Source organism: Phalaenopsis equestris, unplaced genomic scaffold (assembly GCF_001263595.1).
Source record: "Phalaenopsis equestris unplaced genomic scaffold, ASM126359v1 Scaffold000421, whole genome shotgun sequence".
NCBI lineage: Eukaryota > Viridiplantae > Streptophyta > Magnoliopsida > Asparagales > Orchidaceae > Phalaenopsis > Phalaenopsis equestris.
The window spans coordinates 901,631-919,866 of record NW_018164862.1 but is presented as its reverse complement, the minus strand read 5'-3'; the positions used below and the strand labels follow the sequence as shown (position 1 = coordinate 919,866).

The 18,236-nt window shown below is 33.5% G+C and overlaps 4 protein-coding genes across 5 annotated transcripts in view; 1 reads left to right on the top strand and 3 right to left on the bottom strand.

Moving 5' to 3' along the window:
- The window catches only part of LOC110027215 (phosphoglycolate phosphatase 1B, chloroplastic-like), a 4,064-nt gene extending 1,072 nt beyond the window's left edge, over positions 1–2,992 (bottom strand). The window contains exons 1-7 of the mRNA XM_020728547.1: positions 2,404–2,992; positions 2,096–2,163; positions 1,922–2,014; positions 1,732–1,803; positions 538–609; positions 256–315; positions 72–124 (exon numbers count right to left, since the gene is read on the bottom strand). Of these exons, the coding sequence (XP_020584206.1) occupies positions 72–124; positions 256–315; positions 538–609; positions 1,732–1,803; positions 1,922–2,014; positions 2,096–2,163; positions 2,404–2,686 (701 nt within the window). The 5' untranslated portion in view covers positions 2,687–2,992. The remainder of the gene's footprint in view (positions 1–71; positions 125–255; positions 316–537; positions 610–1,731; positions 1,804–1,921; positions 2,015–2,095; positions 2,164–2,403) is intronic.
- A 949-nt stretch (positions 2,993–3,941) lies between these two features.
- LOC110027243 (DNA-directed RNA polymerases II, IV and V subunit 8B-like) lies at positions 3,942–6,882 on the bottom strand. Its single transcript, XM_020728589.1, has 4 exons — positions 6,618–6,882; positions 6,266–6,423; positions 4,380–4,477; positions 3,942–4,210 (listed from the first exon to the last, which is right to left on the bottom strand). The coding sequence occupies exons 1-4, from the start codon at positions 6,688–6,690 to the stop codon at positions 4,099–4,101; spliced, it is 441 nt and encodes a 146-aa protein (XP_020584248.1). The 5' UTR covers positions 6,691–6,882; the 3' UTR covers positions 3,942–4,098.
- Positions 6,883–9,866: 2,984 nt separating this feature from the next.
- LOC110027225 (GTP-binding nuclear protein Ran1A) lies at positions 9,867–12,758 on the top strand. The gene is made up of 8 exons (XM_020728561.1): positions 9,867–9,966; positions 10,106–10,175; positions 10,264–10,320; positions 10,417–10,534; positions 11,870–11,959; positions 12,053–12,232; positions 12,326–12,403; positions 12,505–12,758. The coding sequence occupies exons 1-8, from the start codon at positions 9,964–9,966 to the stop codon at positions 12,572–12,574; spliced, it is 666 nt and encodes a 221-aa protein (XP_020584220.1). The 5' UTR covers positions 9,867–9,963; the 3' UTR covers positions 12,575–12,758.
- A 2,477-nt stretch (positions 12,759–15,235) lies between these two features.
- LOC110027236 (transcription factor 25) lies at positions 15,236–17,978 on the bottom strand (the record flags this gene model as incomplete). Of its 2 annotated transcripts, XM_020728578.1 has the most annotated exon segments (3): positions 15,236–15,325; positions 15,825–16,106; positions 17,067–17,978. In XM_020728578.1, coding segments are annotated over 2 exon segments (1,174 nt in total), but the record flags the coding sequence as incomplete, so codon positions are not given.
- Positions 17,979–18,236: the final 258 nt, after the last annotated feature.

Here is an 18,236-nt window from a genome sequence, read left to right as displayed (position 1 = left end):
GGGGGGGGGCATTTACATCCATAAACACCCAATTCTTATCTATTCTTATCTTGCAAAATGAGCAACCTTACTGGATTTTATAGTAGTTGACATATCGATCAAAGCCAACTACAACGGCACCAACCTGAAATGATATCAATCAAAAGATCTTTGAGGCAAATATAGCATTGAAATAACCTATAGCTGAATGAAGCAGAATTAAAGATCTTCTTAGTCAGATTTGAAAAATGAAATGATAAGCAAGTGGAAGCGTACATTTTTGTCATGCTCCATCAGAAAACCAGGTTTTAGCTCTATCTTCTTTTCACCATCAGCCTGAAATATAATGTATTCCAACTAATTGAACTTTAAGCCAACAATAAAAAATAATAATAATAATAATAATAAAATTATTGAATAGAATATTAAATACCAGCATGACGCATAACATTAAAAAAATACAAAAATGTAAAAGTTGAAACAGAAAAACCAAGCTCCAGTGGTAACCTACACTATCTAGAAGTATGTAATGATGATTCTGATGTGTAATAAACGTACCGGACCACCAAGATACTGAAATCCAGCAAGCTCCAGCTCCTTAAGAATACCATCCTCACCTATCACATAAACCTGAAATTTTGAAAAATAACATAGCACTTTGGATTGTAAGCTACTACTTCTCATCTGTTTGTGTAAATATCAAGCTAATAAAAAATCACAACAAATTTTATAACTAAAGAGGAGGAAAGTGTAAACGTATAAAAAAGCTGGAACATAATAATAAAAATAACAAATCTCCATGAATGAATCATAAGATAAATATTCAAACAGCTATAAGTAACTGGATACCCTTTAATAGAATTGATATATGATTTTACACAGCCTAAAAGGTGGTAAAGTTGCAGTTATAGTATCATAAAATGTCTAAATCAAGGAAGCAAATCCTCCATAAGTGTTATCAAGGATGCATGGCTTCATACAACAGAGTTAGAGAGGAGTAGATGTTTGTAGCCTCCCCGCTTCTGTAGAAAGATTGTTTCCATGAATTGAACCTGAACCACCAAAATACACCAAATGCAACCATGGAAATCAAGAAATTAACTCAATTCTTGCCACATGGGTGCAAATAGAGATACACTTCATGAAGCAAATGAGCCAAAGAAATAGCAGGTTTAGGCGCTAGCTACAGATCAAGTGAACATAAAAGAGTGTGACCTCTCTTCAATTACTTGCCAGTCTTATTTTGCAAGGATTTAATACTCAATGGACGCTTGATGATCAGGAAGAATGTATGTTTTGAATTTAGGTAACGTGCTAATCATCAGCTTGATGAAACAATAAATTAGAAATAGTAACAGACCACTCAAAGTATGTGACAGTGTAGAAGCAAAAAGAAGAAAAAGGTGATTGTATGTGTTCAATAATCTGATCTCATTAAGTCACATTCTGAGTTACACATATAAGTGCTTTTGTGCTTTGACTATTAGCAGATAACATGAATCCTATTTCAATACAGCATAAGCATAAGCTTGGTACAAAAATGTTCCTAAGAATTCTCAGTATCTTCATCTTTGTAAACATGATCTACAATTTTCACACTAATACAAGCTTTACTAAAGTCCCTAAATGGATAGAATGTCATACAAATAGCAAGAAAACTGAATGATAGGCACTGGAACTACAAATTGAGATTACAATTTGCCGTCCATGTATCTGCTCTTTACTAACAGCTGCATAAACTAAGATCCTCACCTTTTTATCTTTAGGGAAATCAATGGACTCCAAATAAGCAGCAGCTGCAAAAGATGATGCAAATATCTCCTCCTAAAATAATAAAACAGAAGGACAAAATATATAAAGTCAAAGAAAAAGTGAAAATAACACAATATAAACACCCAGCAAGTTAGTCAAAGAATTCAAACTCATACTAAAATCAACTAACCTCGCTGACATTAAGACCCAATGTCTCAAACTTCTTGCCATACTGCTTCCTTGACTTGGTTGAATTGTTAGTTACAAACACCTGTCTCGTTCCCTAATGGAAAGTCGAAAAAACCTAAAAACATTCAAAACGAAACCAATCTAAAAATCTCTAAAAGTAACAACCGAAAAAAACCTTTGAACGTAACATGTCTAGGGTTTCGGGAACCCCGTCGATCAACTTATCCCCCTTCCACACCACTCCTGCAAAACCCAATAAATGAAAGCAACGCAACTCAAATCCACGAGAATTCGTACGGTAAAAAATAAATGAGGCTAACAGAGAAGAAGGAAAGAAAAAGAAATCAGCCATCGCAATCAAATACGAAGGTCTCGACCGAATCGATACATGAAAAAAAAAAAAACGCAACTCAATACACGAGAATTGACACGGTAAAAAGCAAATGAGGGTAGCAGAGAAGAAGGGAAGAAACAGTAACCAACCATCGCAATCAAATATGAAGGTCTCGACCGAATCGATAAGCTCGTCGGGATTCTCCAGCCTCTTCGCCGCGACTTGCATGACCTCCTTCGACGCCGAAGCCGCTCGCCAGCTATGGTGGCCCCGCCTCCGCCGGACGAGTGAGGAAGAACCCAAGAGTCCGGATCGGAAGCTGATGTTGCTCGGTAGGAGAGAGGAGATCAGAGTTTTGGAAGAGGGGGAAGAAGGTGAGCAGAAGAAAGAGAGGCAGGAGCGGTAGATCGAGGCCGTTGTCGTAATGAGCATCTCGAACTGTTCGTCCCTCTCCACTGCTTTTTATCGAGTGGGAGGAGAGAAGCGCTCCTCTGAGCAGAGAGCATAAAATGGATTGGGATTTGATTCTAATGTGTGGGTGTGGGAACCTTTGGAGGGAAAGTTCTGGACCTCATTCTTTTGCTGGCCTTTAGCCATCCATATATATATGTACTCTTAACATTGTGCTCAATCTTGAATTGTTTGTCTAAGCACATTATATTATGTCATGATATAAAGGTTAATAAAAAGTTGCGTCCTCCTTAACCATATCAGAAATGCCTACTTAAATATTTTTAGATAATTAGTTTTGTTCATATTTTTTATATAATTTAGAGTATTAGAAATAGTATTAATTTTCTAACATTTTAACTTGGTGGTGTGGGCGAAAGTAGGTCTTTAATTAGAGAACATTTTTCATACGGAGTTCAAAAACAGCTCTGAGTGCGAACTCCAATAATATGCCGTCATATGTATTACATAACGAAGATTATTGGGGGATTGTTGAAGAAAACCGCGGAAGTTATTAGGAAATTATTGAAGTAAAACTGTAGAAGCTATTTAGAGGTTATTGCAGGGGTTATTAAAATAAAACCGCGAAGGTTATTACAGAATTATTGGGGGTTTATTACAATTAAACCGCAGAGATTATTGAGGTATTATCAAGGGATAAATTACTACGTTATTGAAGTTAATACTCTAATAACTTTACAATAACCTCCAATAACATCCGCAGTTCCACTCAAATAACACTCCAATGTAGCACACAAACGGCATATTAGTGGAGTCCACATATAGAGTATGAAAATTTTTCTCCTAAAATTATAAAAATATGGGAAGGTTTTAAAATCGGGTTTTTTTTTTTTTTTTTTTTTTTTTCTGTGATGATATATACAAAATAAATCGATAAATGAACGTAGGAGTAACAAAAGCTGCTCTATGCGAAGTAGAGCAGAAATTTCAAACTAAGTTAAAACCTGATAATATTTTAAATATTAAAATATAAAATAAATTAATATAGAAATTTAAATATAGGATATTAAAACAGATAAAACTATAATAACACGTACATAAACAAGAGATTCTGAGAAATAAATAAAAAAATTTATGTTGTTAATGGCAAGTAGTGAGCTTCAAAATATGAAGCCATTCATTCCTGAGCAAGATATTCTTCAAAAAATCTAATAAATTTTTTATAATGATCAGCTTTATTTAAATAAATCCAATGATCATAAAAGCATGATCCCTATTTTCCAATGCAAAGGCAGAGACGCATGACCAACAGATATAAGGTACCAAAATTTACATAAAACAACAGTTCAAGAAGCCTTCCATAAACACTAAGTTTGTTCTCATCTTAGAATTACATAATAATAATTAATTATTAAGGCTAAATATAGGTTTGATTAGACTTTCCTAATGAGTAGGAATAGCCTCTGGTCCAGTTCAAAGTTGGCTGCATTTGAGGGATCCCCCTTCAGCAACATTAGAAGACCGCCAAATGACACATAAATCTCTCTGCCACCAAAAATGACAATGGATAAGGTAAGCATCCTCTGCTTTCCAAATAAAAAAATTTACATACATAACCACTTAATTTTAAGGCATTTACATATGGGTACCAATGCAAGCAAATGTCCCAAGAGAAAATTGCAGTAATGAAGAGATTTAAGAAAGAAAAACGTACACTTTTATATCAGGGCCACCGGCGCTCTCTTCTGAAATCTTATAGAGTTTGCCATGCATAACATACTCATATTTGTCTGCAAGTGACTTCTTCTGTCCCTGAAACAAGAGAAAATAATAAAAAAAAAGTTTCATAAATGAGAAATCTGAAGCAGAGTGAAAGAGGATTTAAAATCAAGTCATGGAATAAGGTTATGGGAGCTGCTAATTGTGATAATGTTTGGAAACTAATTAACCTCAAATAGCAATGATTTATTCAAAACATTTCTATATCGCAAACCCAGCAAAGGTGGGAAGGATTTGGGGAATAGTTGGTGATTTACTTGTCCTTTGTCGCAATGATCCATTGAATGCCATGAAATTGCATCATATTAACCGCATAAAGAAGCCTAAGCCTTGATTTGCCATAGATGAGTAGAAGTTAAGAAGAACAGAAGGGAGATTATGACGAGAAGATGATGAAACATTAAGAGCTTGTTGAGTTTTTTATTTTTTATATCATTTTAAAAACATGTTCATTTAGTACATTTTTTTGTACGTTTCTGTTTTTTATTTTTAAAAATAAAGTAATTAATTTTTAAAACACTTAAAAAGGTTATTTTGAATGCTGTAAAGAATAATTATGTCATAACATACCAACTATGTTTCATTTTATGTAAAAACATAAACAAAACCAAATTTAAAAGAATGAAATAAAAATCAAAAGTGATCCCAAACTGCTCCTTAAGTATCAGATAACAAAAGAGTCACAGCTTCAAAAGAAAGTTCTGTAAACAAGAGCAGCATATCATAGTGCATGTGTGTGTTGCAGCCCCTCTCTCTCTCTCTATCTCTCACTTTCTCTCTCAGAAAAATATTTTTATACTATTAAATATAACTTAACAAAATATAAAAATAGCTATATCCTGGATTTCAATAAAAGGGTATGTCACTAGCTAAATCTTGAGGATATCCTTACTTAATAATCCTAAGGCTGCTAATTCCACCAGACCTTAGTTACTTTTCAACAATTTATATTATGTATTTATTATATAATATATCCAATAAAGTTGGTGATGGTGAATTTAAGTGCAAAAACTTGTTTCTATGCTGGTCTGCTATGCTTCTCGTCACACGAAACCAATTAAAATAAGCTTCAACGCCCTAAAAGAAGGATTTTTTTGAGAGTTTCTCTATGGTCCATCACCAATTTCGACCATACAGATAATACAGTGCACAGCAGAACACTTGCATTCGAATATTTGAGCACTATTTGCCAATTTTACTCCATCAATTTAAGAGTGGCTATTTCTAATACAATGCGAGCTTTCAAAGACCCGAACCAATTATTTATTTTCATTGGTGATTTGCATGTAAAAGCTTATAGTCTACAAAGAAATGAAGTTACTGGAAATCATGAATCTATCTTTTCAAAGAAAGCTTCATGTAATGTGCAAATCATTGGGGTATGGTATACCACAGCTTGGGAACAGAAAGAAATGTCGTCAATTAAAATCATGAACCTGTTTCTTACGAAAGCTCCATGTAATCTTTACAAATGTTCGGAATCAAGTTATAATTTCAAACAACTTGCCATGTCTTTCAACGAAAGTCACAATATCAAACATTTCTAGATAGTGAAATTTGCATACTTCTTATGTATGTCAATATGCAAGTTCATGGGTGAGCTGTGTAGATACATAAGAATTATGTTGGTATTTATACATTTGAAGAGCTGTTTTTCTAGACTACATATTATTCTCAGCAACAACATGCAGATCAGCACCAGAACTAAGAAAATTTTACTTCATGCATTGCCAATGAAAAACTTCATTTCATAAAGGCAATCATCATCAACCCCTCTGATGTTTACCAGCATTATATAATTTTCAAAATATGGCCACAAACCTGCATGAAATAACCGGAGTCAGGTGTTCCATCGAAATTGAGAGTTGAAGCAAGAACCATTGTGAATTTTTCCCCAACATGAAGTGGATAAAGCTCCGAATTCACATCTAATTGCATGTACATATCAAACTGCTCACTCCGTGCTTCAATCCTAGACACTGCAACCCATCCATTAAGGAATAGCATCATCGCACAGTCTATCATACCAATTCAACAATAATTTCCCACGCCAAATTGCGTTTTAACTAATCTAAGAAATTAAAAACAAGTTGCAATTGAAAATTCTAACTTAACTGTCCGGCGAAACAGTTCTAAAATGACGGGAAATGGAGGAAATCTAAGAGTCTGATACCTTTATCGAACTTTTTGCCATCAGGATCGATTCTGGTCACCGTGAAGATATCCTCGAACAGGAGCTCAACCATTTTAGCCTATAAATTCTGATGGTGAAGTGGAAAGAAGTTTGGGGATGTCTGCAGCCGAAGGATGCCGCAGAGCTCGAGATTACAGCCGGCTGGATTCGACCTCCACAGGAAGGGAACACTCAAATAGGACAAGAGAGATATATTTGTAGGCGTCGGCAACACGTTAGGTGCCGAGGAGGAGAACCGTAAACCCTAGATTGTCCTTCTCGTGGATCCATCATATATATATATATATACTTGTGTGTGTGGCTGTCTGAGAAAGTAAATTTAATAATTTCATTTTCAATTTAAAATTACCATTTTGTTTTGATATACTTTTTTATAAAGAGAAGAAACATGATTCTATTTTTTTGTTTTGGATCTTTGAGAGCTCGTTAATTAACAAATTAAGAAAAAAAATAGATTTAAATAAAAAATTGTTTATCTTATTTTTTCTCTCTTTTTTATTATTTATCTTCTTTTTGTTCTTCCTACATGCTCTTTTTTAATGTAAAAAAAAATTATGTCAATATAAAGCCTCTTTGACGACGCGTTTTTATTAAGGAGCAGCCCAAAAACGTAAATTTGTGTGTTTGATTTTCGCATCAGGGCGACATTTTTTAAAAATTTCCTTAAAATGCAGTCGCAGGTTCGATCCCGCAGCCCGTATTTCTCATCTCTCAACCGCGAGTATATTTACCCTGCGACCCCTCTTCTCGTGTTTCCTCAATGTCTTTCGCCCACACACCCTCTCCTGTTATTCTTCTGCCCTAGATATCTCTCTCATGTGGATTGATGGCTCTGATGGCTAGGTGTTTTTACGTTTGGTTATTTTCAGTTACGAGTGATTGTTCTGGTGAACCTTACATTCTTCTCTCTATCCCGCTCTTTCCTTCCGCTCGAATTTTGGTGGTTTGTGCACTATATGCTTTGTGTGGTGGATGTGTCCTTCAATTTGATAAATCACTTTGGTTTGTGATTATGTCGGTTCGTGGTTCTTCCGTTAAGTTGTGTATTCTCTCATCTCCTCTTTCTTCAGCTCGGTTTGGTGGTTGTGTGGTGTTCCCTCTTCTTCCCGTCTTCTCCATTCTTCACATTTTTCTCTCTTCTATGTGTAGATGTGAACATTATGATGGTTGGTTTCATCTTTTAGCTCGATTTTGGTGGTTCGTTGTTTGCTCATGTTTTGTGGTTTTCTGTTTAATATGCTCGGTTATGTGTTTTTTATGCTTCATGTTGCATCCAAACTTGTTTTGGTTTATGCCTTCAATGTAATTTTGCTTGTATTGGTGTTTTGCATTGATCTTTGGATTATTGGTGCTTTACCTTGTTAACAATGCTTCGGGTCCCCTATATGTGGTCTGTTCGATTTCTTTTGATGCTTATATTATGGGGAATTTAAATATCTTTATGAACTTTGATATTTCAGTGAGGAATTTGGTATTGGATTTGTGAATAGCAATATTTCGGGGCTTTGTACGTGTTGTGTTGTTGCGAAGGTTGTGACGATGATATTGAGGCATTACAATTTTTCTTTATTTTACAATATTGTGGCATTTATATTTATGTTAATTACTTTATTTCATCATAGTAAAATAATGGTTAAGACCAAAGATGTTGGCTCACCTACAATGTGGGAGAAGAAACAAAAATATTTTGTGATCTTTGCCTCAAGAAGATCAATCTGAGAAATATGTCTACAACCTATTATAATAAAGAAAACTGACATAATATTATCAGAAAATTCAAAGAAAGTACAGATAGAGAGTATAGTATGTGCAATTAAAAAACAAGTGGGATCACCTCAAGAAGGACTGTAAAATCTGAAAAATTGAAACGAGAGTCAACAGGCTTGGGGTGATATCCGGTGAAACAAACAATTGATGCTTCCGATGAGTTGTGGGTAAAAAGACTTGCATCAAGCATTTTTTAAATGTTTGATCAATTTTGATTTTCTTTTTAAATTAAACTAGATGCTATATAAATTTATAGACGGTGCTTGCTGCAAAAAAATTTAAATTCAGTGGAATCAATCTTAAGTTGGAAGAGAAATTGGATATATGTTTGCTTGATATAATTATAAGTTGTTAAAATTCAGCTAGAGCTTGTGTTGAGTTTTCATGCGTTGTTGAAGCTTGATTTGCTTAGCTTTTTCAATGTTTGAACTTGATTTGTTTATGACAACTAAACGAGTATTTAAACGAGCTAAGAAATTCAAACAAGAAACTATATTTTCCTATAAAAATTTAATAAATAAATTTACAAATCTAATCGAGCTACTAAATTGTCGATTATAAAATCTAAAATCTTTAAACTTTACTATTTGGCTACAAAATTCTTATGAATGAGACTTTACTAACTCAAATTTTATAAGTGGAAGTATTCAATTGATCTTAAAAGTTATAGGAATGATCATTTACTTAATCATATTATTCAGGAATTATTGCAATAAACCAATCCACATTAATGTTACTGGCAATTGCGATGTGATGGTCATAAAAAATTAACTCATTACATTCAAAGTTGTGAAAACTTTCTAAGAAAAATATTATTAACACTTTATATATCATTCTAAATTATTACACTTATTAATAAAATAAATATATAAGTAAACTAAAAGTATTATTGATATAGTATTGTTACTATTAAATTTATAATTAAATAAATTGTAACTAATTAATTTTCATTTAAATAATATATCATATATATAATACAAATTATTATCAAACTTAACATTGAGTATTTAATAAGGTACTTATTAAACAACAATTGAATATAAACGAAAAAGTCTATGTTCATGTTCATCTTATTTAAGCTTCGAAGTTTTAAAAATTATTCAAATTCATTTATTTATTTAAATAAATATAATCGAGCTTTTCAAATATTTTAAAGTGCATTATAAAAATATATAGTAATTGAATGATATGCATCCAAATATTTCTATAATAAAATGTATTTTTTTTTCTTTACTAATTCTCCTTTATTTCTAAAAAAAACAACCAACCTTTATCTTATTATTCCAGTGCATGTCTCGGCCCCACCACAAGGGTCTACCACGCTGGCACTTCGTGAAAACAACGCAAGCAATCAGAAAAAAAACGAACGTCGGATACGAATCCCACGTGTACGGTTTGTGGGGGAATAAATCGGACGGACGAGATAGTCGCGTGATTTGAAAGCCATATTGACCGACTACGCTCTCTCCTCCCCCCGAATAAATAACCTCAGCTCCTCGTCCCCAATGACCAAACCCTCGCCTTTCTTCCATTCCAGCTCTCGCGAAGAAGAGGACCAATGGTCTCTTTTTTTTTTTTTTTTTTTTTAATTTCTTATTTTAATCTAACCTCTGGGGTTTGGCTTTGTATTACGGACCGCGCGATTTTTTGTAGGAATTTTAATTTTGATTTTGATTTTGATTTCTTTGGTTCCATTTCAGGCGCTTCCGAACCAGCAGCAGGTGAATTACCCTAGCTTCAAGCTTGTAATCGTCGGCGATGGCGGGACGGGTGAGGATACTTTCGTCATTCTAACTTTTCGCTCTCAGATTTTATAGAAATTCTCGATTTATTCGGCTTTTTGTTGGATCTTTTACAGGGAAGACTACCTTTGTGAAGAGGCATTTGACGGGGGAGTTCGAGAAGAAATACGAACGTAGGAATCCAATTCTTGGATTACATATATATTTACTTTTAAAGCTTCTGCAATCTGATCTGTTTTTATCTGTTGTGTGTTTGTGGGATCTTACAGCTACCATTGGCGTTGAGGTGCATCCTCTAGATTTCCACACCAACTGCGGGAAGATCAGATTCTACTGCTGGGATACTGCAGGGCAGGAAAAGTTTGGAGGTCTTAGAGATGGATATTAGTGAGTTCCTGTGTTTTTTGAACTAATCCGTGGTTTATCTTGCATTTCATTTGATTATTTTATCAGATTATTATCTGAATTATTCGGAGCCATTATTCTATCTACTTATGGCAGCGATTTATGGAATATAGAGGTTTTGCATTCTTCTTTATTCGGAGCCATTATTCCATGTAATTGTAGGGTGTTTTCTCCATGTTCAGTTTATAGGCTGTTTGATTCATTCTGTTTTATTAACATCCCAGTGTTAATAGATCTCAATGCAATATTAAGGGGAATTTACATACATACCACCCAATTCCTATCTATTTATATATCTGACTACTAAACTTGACCTTTTTACATTTATATCACCCAAATCTTTCATATCACATCAAAAATACAATATTTAAACTTAAAGAAAAGGTGAAATACATGTAAAGGTGGCGTAAGGTATGTAAATACATAGGAATTAAGCCGTATGCATGTAAATCTTCCTATTTTTAAATGAGGCTCAAATTCAAAACTTTTACAATAACTTTCAAGGCATTTACCTGCGTATTTTGGTATTTTAAGATGTAATTAACTGCTAGATTATATGTATTTCTTGGTTCGGTATTATTATCTTCAACATTATATTATCAGGCTTTAGAGAATGTAGTTGAGATCTAAAGATGTCTATTACAGGTTTAGATACCATCCAATTCCTATATCCTTACATATCTAACTAAACTTTATTTTTTTTACATTTGTACCCCCCAACTTTCCAATCACATAAAAAATATCACTATTTTAGCTTCTAAAAAGTGAAATACACTTCAAATGCATGGGTAAGTTAGCATGTATTTAAAAATTGAAGTTTAGATGTTAGATATGTAAATACATAGGAATTAAGTGGTATGTACATAAATCTACCTTAGATATCACATTACATTGCCCTAAGTGCATGCTAGATTGCAGCCCCTAAGTGCATGCTATGTAGTCCCTATTTTGATAAGGTCCTGCATAAAAATCATTTATTTATGATTAAATGGAAGTTTGTGGAGTGTTATGCATTGCCTGTGTCTGTGTTTTGCCTTCCATCAATATTCTATTACTTTGTTAGGAGACCTTCACTGTTAATTTGATGTTTTGGAGATTGTGCTTATGGAGCAGCATCCAATATTTTGTCACTACATATACTTACATGGTAGATATTTGTCTTAATAATAGGTTGCCATACATACATACATGCATATATATATATACATACATGCATATATATATATATTATATATGATATTTTGCCCCTGTATTTCTTCAAATTTCTAACCGCACCCCAATGATTCATCAGCTAACCCAATGATTATTTATTTTCAGCATCCATGGACAATGTGCCATTATTATGTTTGATGTGACGGCCCGCCTTACATACAAAAATGTTCCTACATGGCACAGAGATCTCTGCAGGTAAGTTTGCAGGAGAGGAGAACTATAATAACCCCAATTTGATTCGATAATTCACTTTAATCTTATAAGCCATATTATATTGATTCCTCTCAGAGTTTGTGAGAACATTCCAATTGTTCTATGTGGAAACAAAGTGGATGTGAAGAACAGACAAGTGAAGGCAAAGATGGTCACTTTCCACAGGAAGAAGAATCTCCAGTACTATGAAATCTCAGCCAAAAGCAATTATAATTTTGAGAAACCCTTCCTTTATTTGGCTAGAAAACTTGCTGGGTACTGAAAATCACTACTTTATATATTATATAATCTTCTAAAATCCCTTTATCATTTTAAAAAATATTGACTATTATTATACTATTTTTGCAGGGATCCAAATCTCCACTTTGTTGAATCCCCAGCTCTTGCTCCTCCTGAAGTCCATATTGATCTTGCTCAACAACAGCTGTAAGTTTTAGCTAACCACCTTATTATTTATTTTTTTAGAGATTATTTTAGCTATTTTTTTGGATGATTATGTAGTCATTGTTCTTTAATTTGTTTGACAGCCATGAGAAAGAGCTTATTGATGCAGCTGCACAACCTCTTCCAGATGATGATGATGAAGCATTTGATTAAAATGAAAGATCTCAAATCTGTGTTAAAGATCATATATATGCATCAATTATGATCTTTTCAGGTTTTGAAGTGTTTGGTAGAGAGAGACCTATTAGCAGTTTAGTTATCTTCTTTTCAGCTCATTTGTAGCTTTTTGAATGAAAACTTTTGTTCTGAAAACATTTCAACATTTTTATATTCGGACTGGAATGATTTTATTCTGTTATCAATCATTCCCTACTATAATGTTTAGATACTAATTTACAACATATGTTATCAATTGAAAGACTTGGTTAAATTGAGCAATGGGTTATTCGGAAATGTAATTAAAAAAAAAAAGAAAGATTAAACAATATAGTAAAAACATTAAAAAAACACACTAATATATTTAATTTAATTAGCTGAAATTATATGAAGTCAATATGAATGTAAGTTACAGCAGGGGAATCAATGATATTCAGAAAAATACCAATTCCATTTGCTATCAATTTTGTTGATGAGTAATTTAATTTACTTCTTAAGCTGTCTGTACATTTACAGTTAATGGGGATTTTTATAAGAATTGCGTTGTATAAATCATCCTGGCTATTATTTCATTAGCCGTTTGCAAAACCAGTTGGAATGTTATATTATATGGGGATTTATGCACTATGAGAAAGATGGCTAATGAGATAAATTAAGTAATATAAAATTATCTTTTATCGTCCAAGGGTAATCTGCATAAAAAAATTGTATTATATTTTAATGTCGCCACTCCATACTTCAATTTTTTTTTTTAAATTTTTAAGAAAAAATGATTGAATTAATTTGAAATTAAAATTAAATAAAGAATATAAATTAAACTATGAAATATTTTTAAAGCGTACATTTTTTTAAAAGATAAACAATTAATCTTGTCCATTGATTCAAATTCATAACTTCACACAATTCATTCTCTCCCATAAGGCTAACCACCACTTTTCCCTCCATCTTGAGTACAAATTTGGAGCATGCGTATAAATGAAGTTATCTTCTAATAAATTTTAGAAAGATTTACACGCAAGTCACTCAATTTCTATGTGTTAATGTATCAAACACTTAAACTCTAATATTGTACATTAAAAATGTGTCAGTGTTAATCTAGAGGAGATCTAATGGTCTAGAAAGAAGGAAGTACGAAAAAAGTGGCCCATCGATAGAAGACAAGAAAGTCCACTTTTTCATCAAATGTAGTCGTCTGTGCCAAGTCGAAGGCCGATTGAGTCAGGAGAAGGATAAAAAAGACGATTGATCGATCTGAATTTGAACCAATCAAACTAAAATAAAACAAACAAACATTCAAGTTAATCACTATAAGAAAATTAACCGAAGACAACAACTTACTTTCCGGTTGATTCAACCCGAGAAAAAAACTCAATTCCTTAATATCACTAGTAGTCCCATGAATGTCTCTAAGGTTTCTCATCAATAACCAAGAATTGAGAATATAACAGTCTTATAGTTATCCCACATGTTTTTTTTGTCAAAGAATGAGCTATCTATCGAGTTATGATGATTCACCCTCTATCTGATAGTCTAATCGCATTCCGTTGACAAGAACTCCTTATCAATGGATGGATGGTCGACAACAAGATTAGATCAACCAATTAGCAAAACATAGTCGGTTAAGTCAATCTTGCTAACCCTAAAGTCAATCAAACTCAACTGATCGAGCCAGAGAACAACTGATCAGTAGACTCATATATATAAAATACCTATAATATCATATACTGTCCTCATTAAAATAGTGACATAAATATAATGTCACTATATTATAGCATCTCTCCCATAAACAATGACACCATTTTATGAGAGAATGATAAATAAAATATATTCATGTTCATTATTGTTCACTCATCTCTCTCTCTCTCCCTCTATTATGCTTTATTTATTAAAGTTGTGATCATGGGCAATCAGGATTCAAATATACATCTCTCACCACATAAAGACATATTTCACTCTTTAAACGAAAGTGAGTTTTTTTATGCGATATGAAAGATTTGTGACATAAAGGTAAAAAAACTTATGCGAATGTGCTTGTATTATATTCATGGGCAAATCAAGATTCAAATATAAATCTGTCACTGCATAAAAAGACATTTCACTCTTTAAAAGAAAGTGAGATTTTTTATGCTATATATGTAAATGCTCCTAAAGTTTATTCACTTTGAACCGAGAAGAGAAGGCTAAACCCAACCTGCTTTAAAAACACAGCTTTTCCTATAACAACTTTTGAACAGGCTATTATTAAAACAAACAGAAGTTCATCAGAAGGCTAATGCCATCCTGTTTCTCTACCTCTCTACCTCTCATAATATATATAACCCTAAACAAAAAACCTCAGTTTTGGACTATTCTACGAGTGCCACCAGTTGGCGCCTGACAAAACAACAGGGTCTGACAAAATTATACAAAAGCGCTCGAGTTTAGCGTTAAGTTTGTTACTAAAATTTTTAGGGGGCATTTATATACATACATCCCAATTCCTATGAATTGATATAACTGTACTTTCTACATTTATACCACCCAAATCTTTCATAACACATAAAAAATATCACTATTTCTACTTTTAAAAAGTGAAATACACCATATCATTCATAGATAAAGTGGCATTTATGTAAAAATTAAAATTTAGGAGCGAGCTAGATATGTAAATACATAGAAATTGAGAGGCATGTATGTAAATCTTCCAAATTAATAACACCCTTCTTCATTAAATGAAAGTGAAATACACCATCTCATGAATAGATAAGGTTGCATATATGTAAAAATTGAAGTTTAGCAGCGAGTTAGATATGTAAATACACAGACATTGAGAGGTATGTATGTAAATCTTCCAAATTTATAGCACCCTTCTTCATTAAATGAAATTTTGATTACAGCTCAAGTTTATGCAAAGTAGAAATAATCAAATCTCATAGCTACATCCATTTGGACATTTAAAGCTGAATCAATTACTCTTTTTCGAATATATCTGAACATTTCAGCTATCTTACATTTTTAATATTAAAAAAAAGGTACTTCAATCCCTCAACTTCGCTTTGAAAGGATTTATTTTACCATTTCATTGCCATAAACAAAACATAACTTTGGACCCAAAAACCTCATGTTTCTCTTTAGTACAAGATCATCCACATTCGAATTTTTTAATTATTGCATCTTATGAACTTGAAAATGTTTCAGATAAAAATTGCATATTGGCATGAAAACAAAATTAAAGCAGAACTGAAAAAAGAGTTGTGGCTTACCATACCAGGTAGCATTAAATGTTGTTCATTGTCTATTTTGATCTTCTTCTTCCCCATGAGCCCGTCTCTCTCCATAATGAACCCATGGCAACAAAGACTCCAAGAAAACAACTGCTGCATTGCGGCCAGCAACTTCATGGGTAGCATGAGCTACCTGTGGATTTGCGTCCCCTTCGCCGCCAGGATGGATCTCTTCTAAATGCGGTCCAACCATAAACTGGCGCAACTCCTCGGGCGGAATCGTTGGAATTGTATCAGAGAAGTCCGAGACCAGAAGATGAGAATATCTGCATATCACCAAACAGTACTTAAGAAAGGAGGTCAATAAAATATAGGGGCATTTATATAAATACCACCCAATTCCTATGTATTTACATGTCCATTACATTTAAGCCACCAAAAATTTTCATCAGTTACCATTTTAAAGTTTAGAAAATGAAAATTAACTTTTCTAGCAAAGGTCAGATGGCATATATATATATGTAAAAAATTGAAGTTTAGTTGAAGTTTAGGTGTTAGATATGCGTGTTAGATATGCAAATACATAGGGGTTGAGTGGTATGTATGTAAATCTTCCTAATAACTCTGACTATTTAAATAAGACGTTTCAATAAAGTATTCTCAGTAAATCCCATCACAAGGCTGCTTGGTTGTATGATTTAGTCAGAAATTATACTAAAATTTGCCAAATAATTTTTCAGCTACAAAAATTCTACTACCTTCTGGAATCCCAACTTCCTTCTATTTTAAGCTAAATCTCACATTTATGTGAATATTGGAGAAATAAGGAGTTAACAATTTACAAATTATCTGTTTTCGCCCTTTGTCTAAATAAAAAATGATGAAAATGTATGGGATTTAATCATTTAACATCAGTCTGGCCGAGCAAATTTTTTAGGTTTGAAAGCCTCCAAGCATTAATAAATAAATATGTTTGTCTAAATCAACAATGTGGTATCTAATCATTTAACATCTGTCAGAACGAGCAAAATTTCAGGTTTGAAAGCCTCCAAGCCATAATAAATATGAATTTACACGATTTACTAAATCCTAGTTGTACCCAAAACAGCCCATTAGTGTTATTAACAGGAATTTACGGAAAATTGCTAATAATGTACAAATATCATGAGCCCTCCAAACAAAATCAATTAATAAAACAACTATACGAAAGGGCCTCTAAATCCAATAGGTTTAAACATGCAATGGGAAATTAACAGTTCTAAAAATAAAGTACATAAAGGACTTACTCATTTTTCTCCGAAGAGAAAGCCTCCTTCCGGACACAAGCCCAATCCTTGGCTTCACTGCTACTCTCTTTAAAAGATTCAATTACTTGCAGAGCTGCTTCTTTCAACAAATTTTGCAGTTCTGGTAACCTCCATATAAGATAACTTCGCTCCGCATATATGCTGATTAGGTGCTCCAATGTGGGGCTTCCAGCTTTCGCAGATCCAAAAAATGAATTCTTTAATATTTGGGTCCATATTGAATCTTTTAAAGGGGCCTTCGCAACCAACTTCTGCAGAACCAAAGGGTGAAGCATCAATGCTTGCTTCATAAGTTCAGTCGACGAAGCCTTCTCCGTCTGCCCAGCAGACTCACCGGATGATGATGACTCACGCTCCATAAAAAAGCGAGCAAACGCAAGAGAATACGAGAAATTAGGGAACAACCATAACGAGTTATCGCTTCTATACTCGTCAACAAATTCTTCCAACCAACGATACTCTTGCGCTCTTAAAGAGAAATAATCGATGCAAAGTAGAGCACCCTTTGGGTCATCATAATCGAGAGACAACAGAAACTTGCAGACTTCGAGCGCGGATCGATGACAACCTCGTCTGTCTAGATTTTTCATGTGAGAGAAAAGAGCGGAGAAGAACGGCTTATTCGTATCATGAATGTATTTTAGTTGGGAGTTGGTCTGCATTGGACTAAATAGTGGATGCCATGCACATTCCAGTGCGAATAAACACTTGGCGAGTACATCAGCTGATGACTGGTGCTCACCTGAAAATTTGAAGACCTCAGCAAATGTGAGCAGAGATTCGATGTGATAAGGATAATGAGCTAAGATGCCTGCGATGGCGTTGAGATCGTTAGCAGATTTAGCAGCTTCAAATGCTTCTTGGGCGTGACTATATGGTGCTGAATGTAAAAACCTGTAATGTCGATCAGAGAACAAATGTTCATTCAACCACTCATTCAACCAAAAAGACAGATTTTGCAGCTCAAATTCCAGCAAAAAATGAGAACAGGAATTTCAAAAATGAATCCAAGAGTACAAGGTAATGACATTTTCAATCAGGACAATTGCTATTATCTCTTTCACACAAATAATTAATTGAAGGGAAAATTTACATATCTCACACCTAAACTTTCTGTTGAGAAAATAATAGGGCGAAGAAAACAGTAAC

Excerpts from the sequence above, each read along its gene's own strand:
- LOC110027225 (XM_020728561.1), top strand. Across the intron at positions 10,535-11,869 it reads GGTCTTAGAGATGGATATTA|CATCCATGGACAATGTGCCA; the intron begins GTGAGTTCCTGT and ends ATTTATTTTCAG. Across the intron at positions 12,404-12,504 it reads GATCTTGCTCAACAACAGCT|CCATGAGAAAGAGCTTATTG; the intron begins GTAAGTTTTAGC and ends TTTGTTTGACAG.
- LOC110027243 (XM_020728589.1), bottom strand. The coding sequence starts at position 6,690 with ATGGTTGAGCTCCTGTTCGAGGATATCTTCACGGTGACCAGAATCGAT. Across the intron at positions 4,478-6,265 it reads ACTCCGGTTATTTCATGCAG|GGACAGAAGAAGTCACTTGC; the intron begins GTTTGTGGCCAT and ends CTCTTGTTTCAG. Across the intron at positions 4,211-4,379 it reads GGTGGCCCTGATATAAAAGT|AGAGATTTATGTGTCATTTG; the intron begins GTACGTTTTTCT and ends TTTTGGTGGCAG.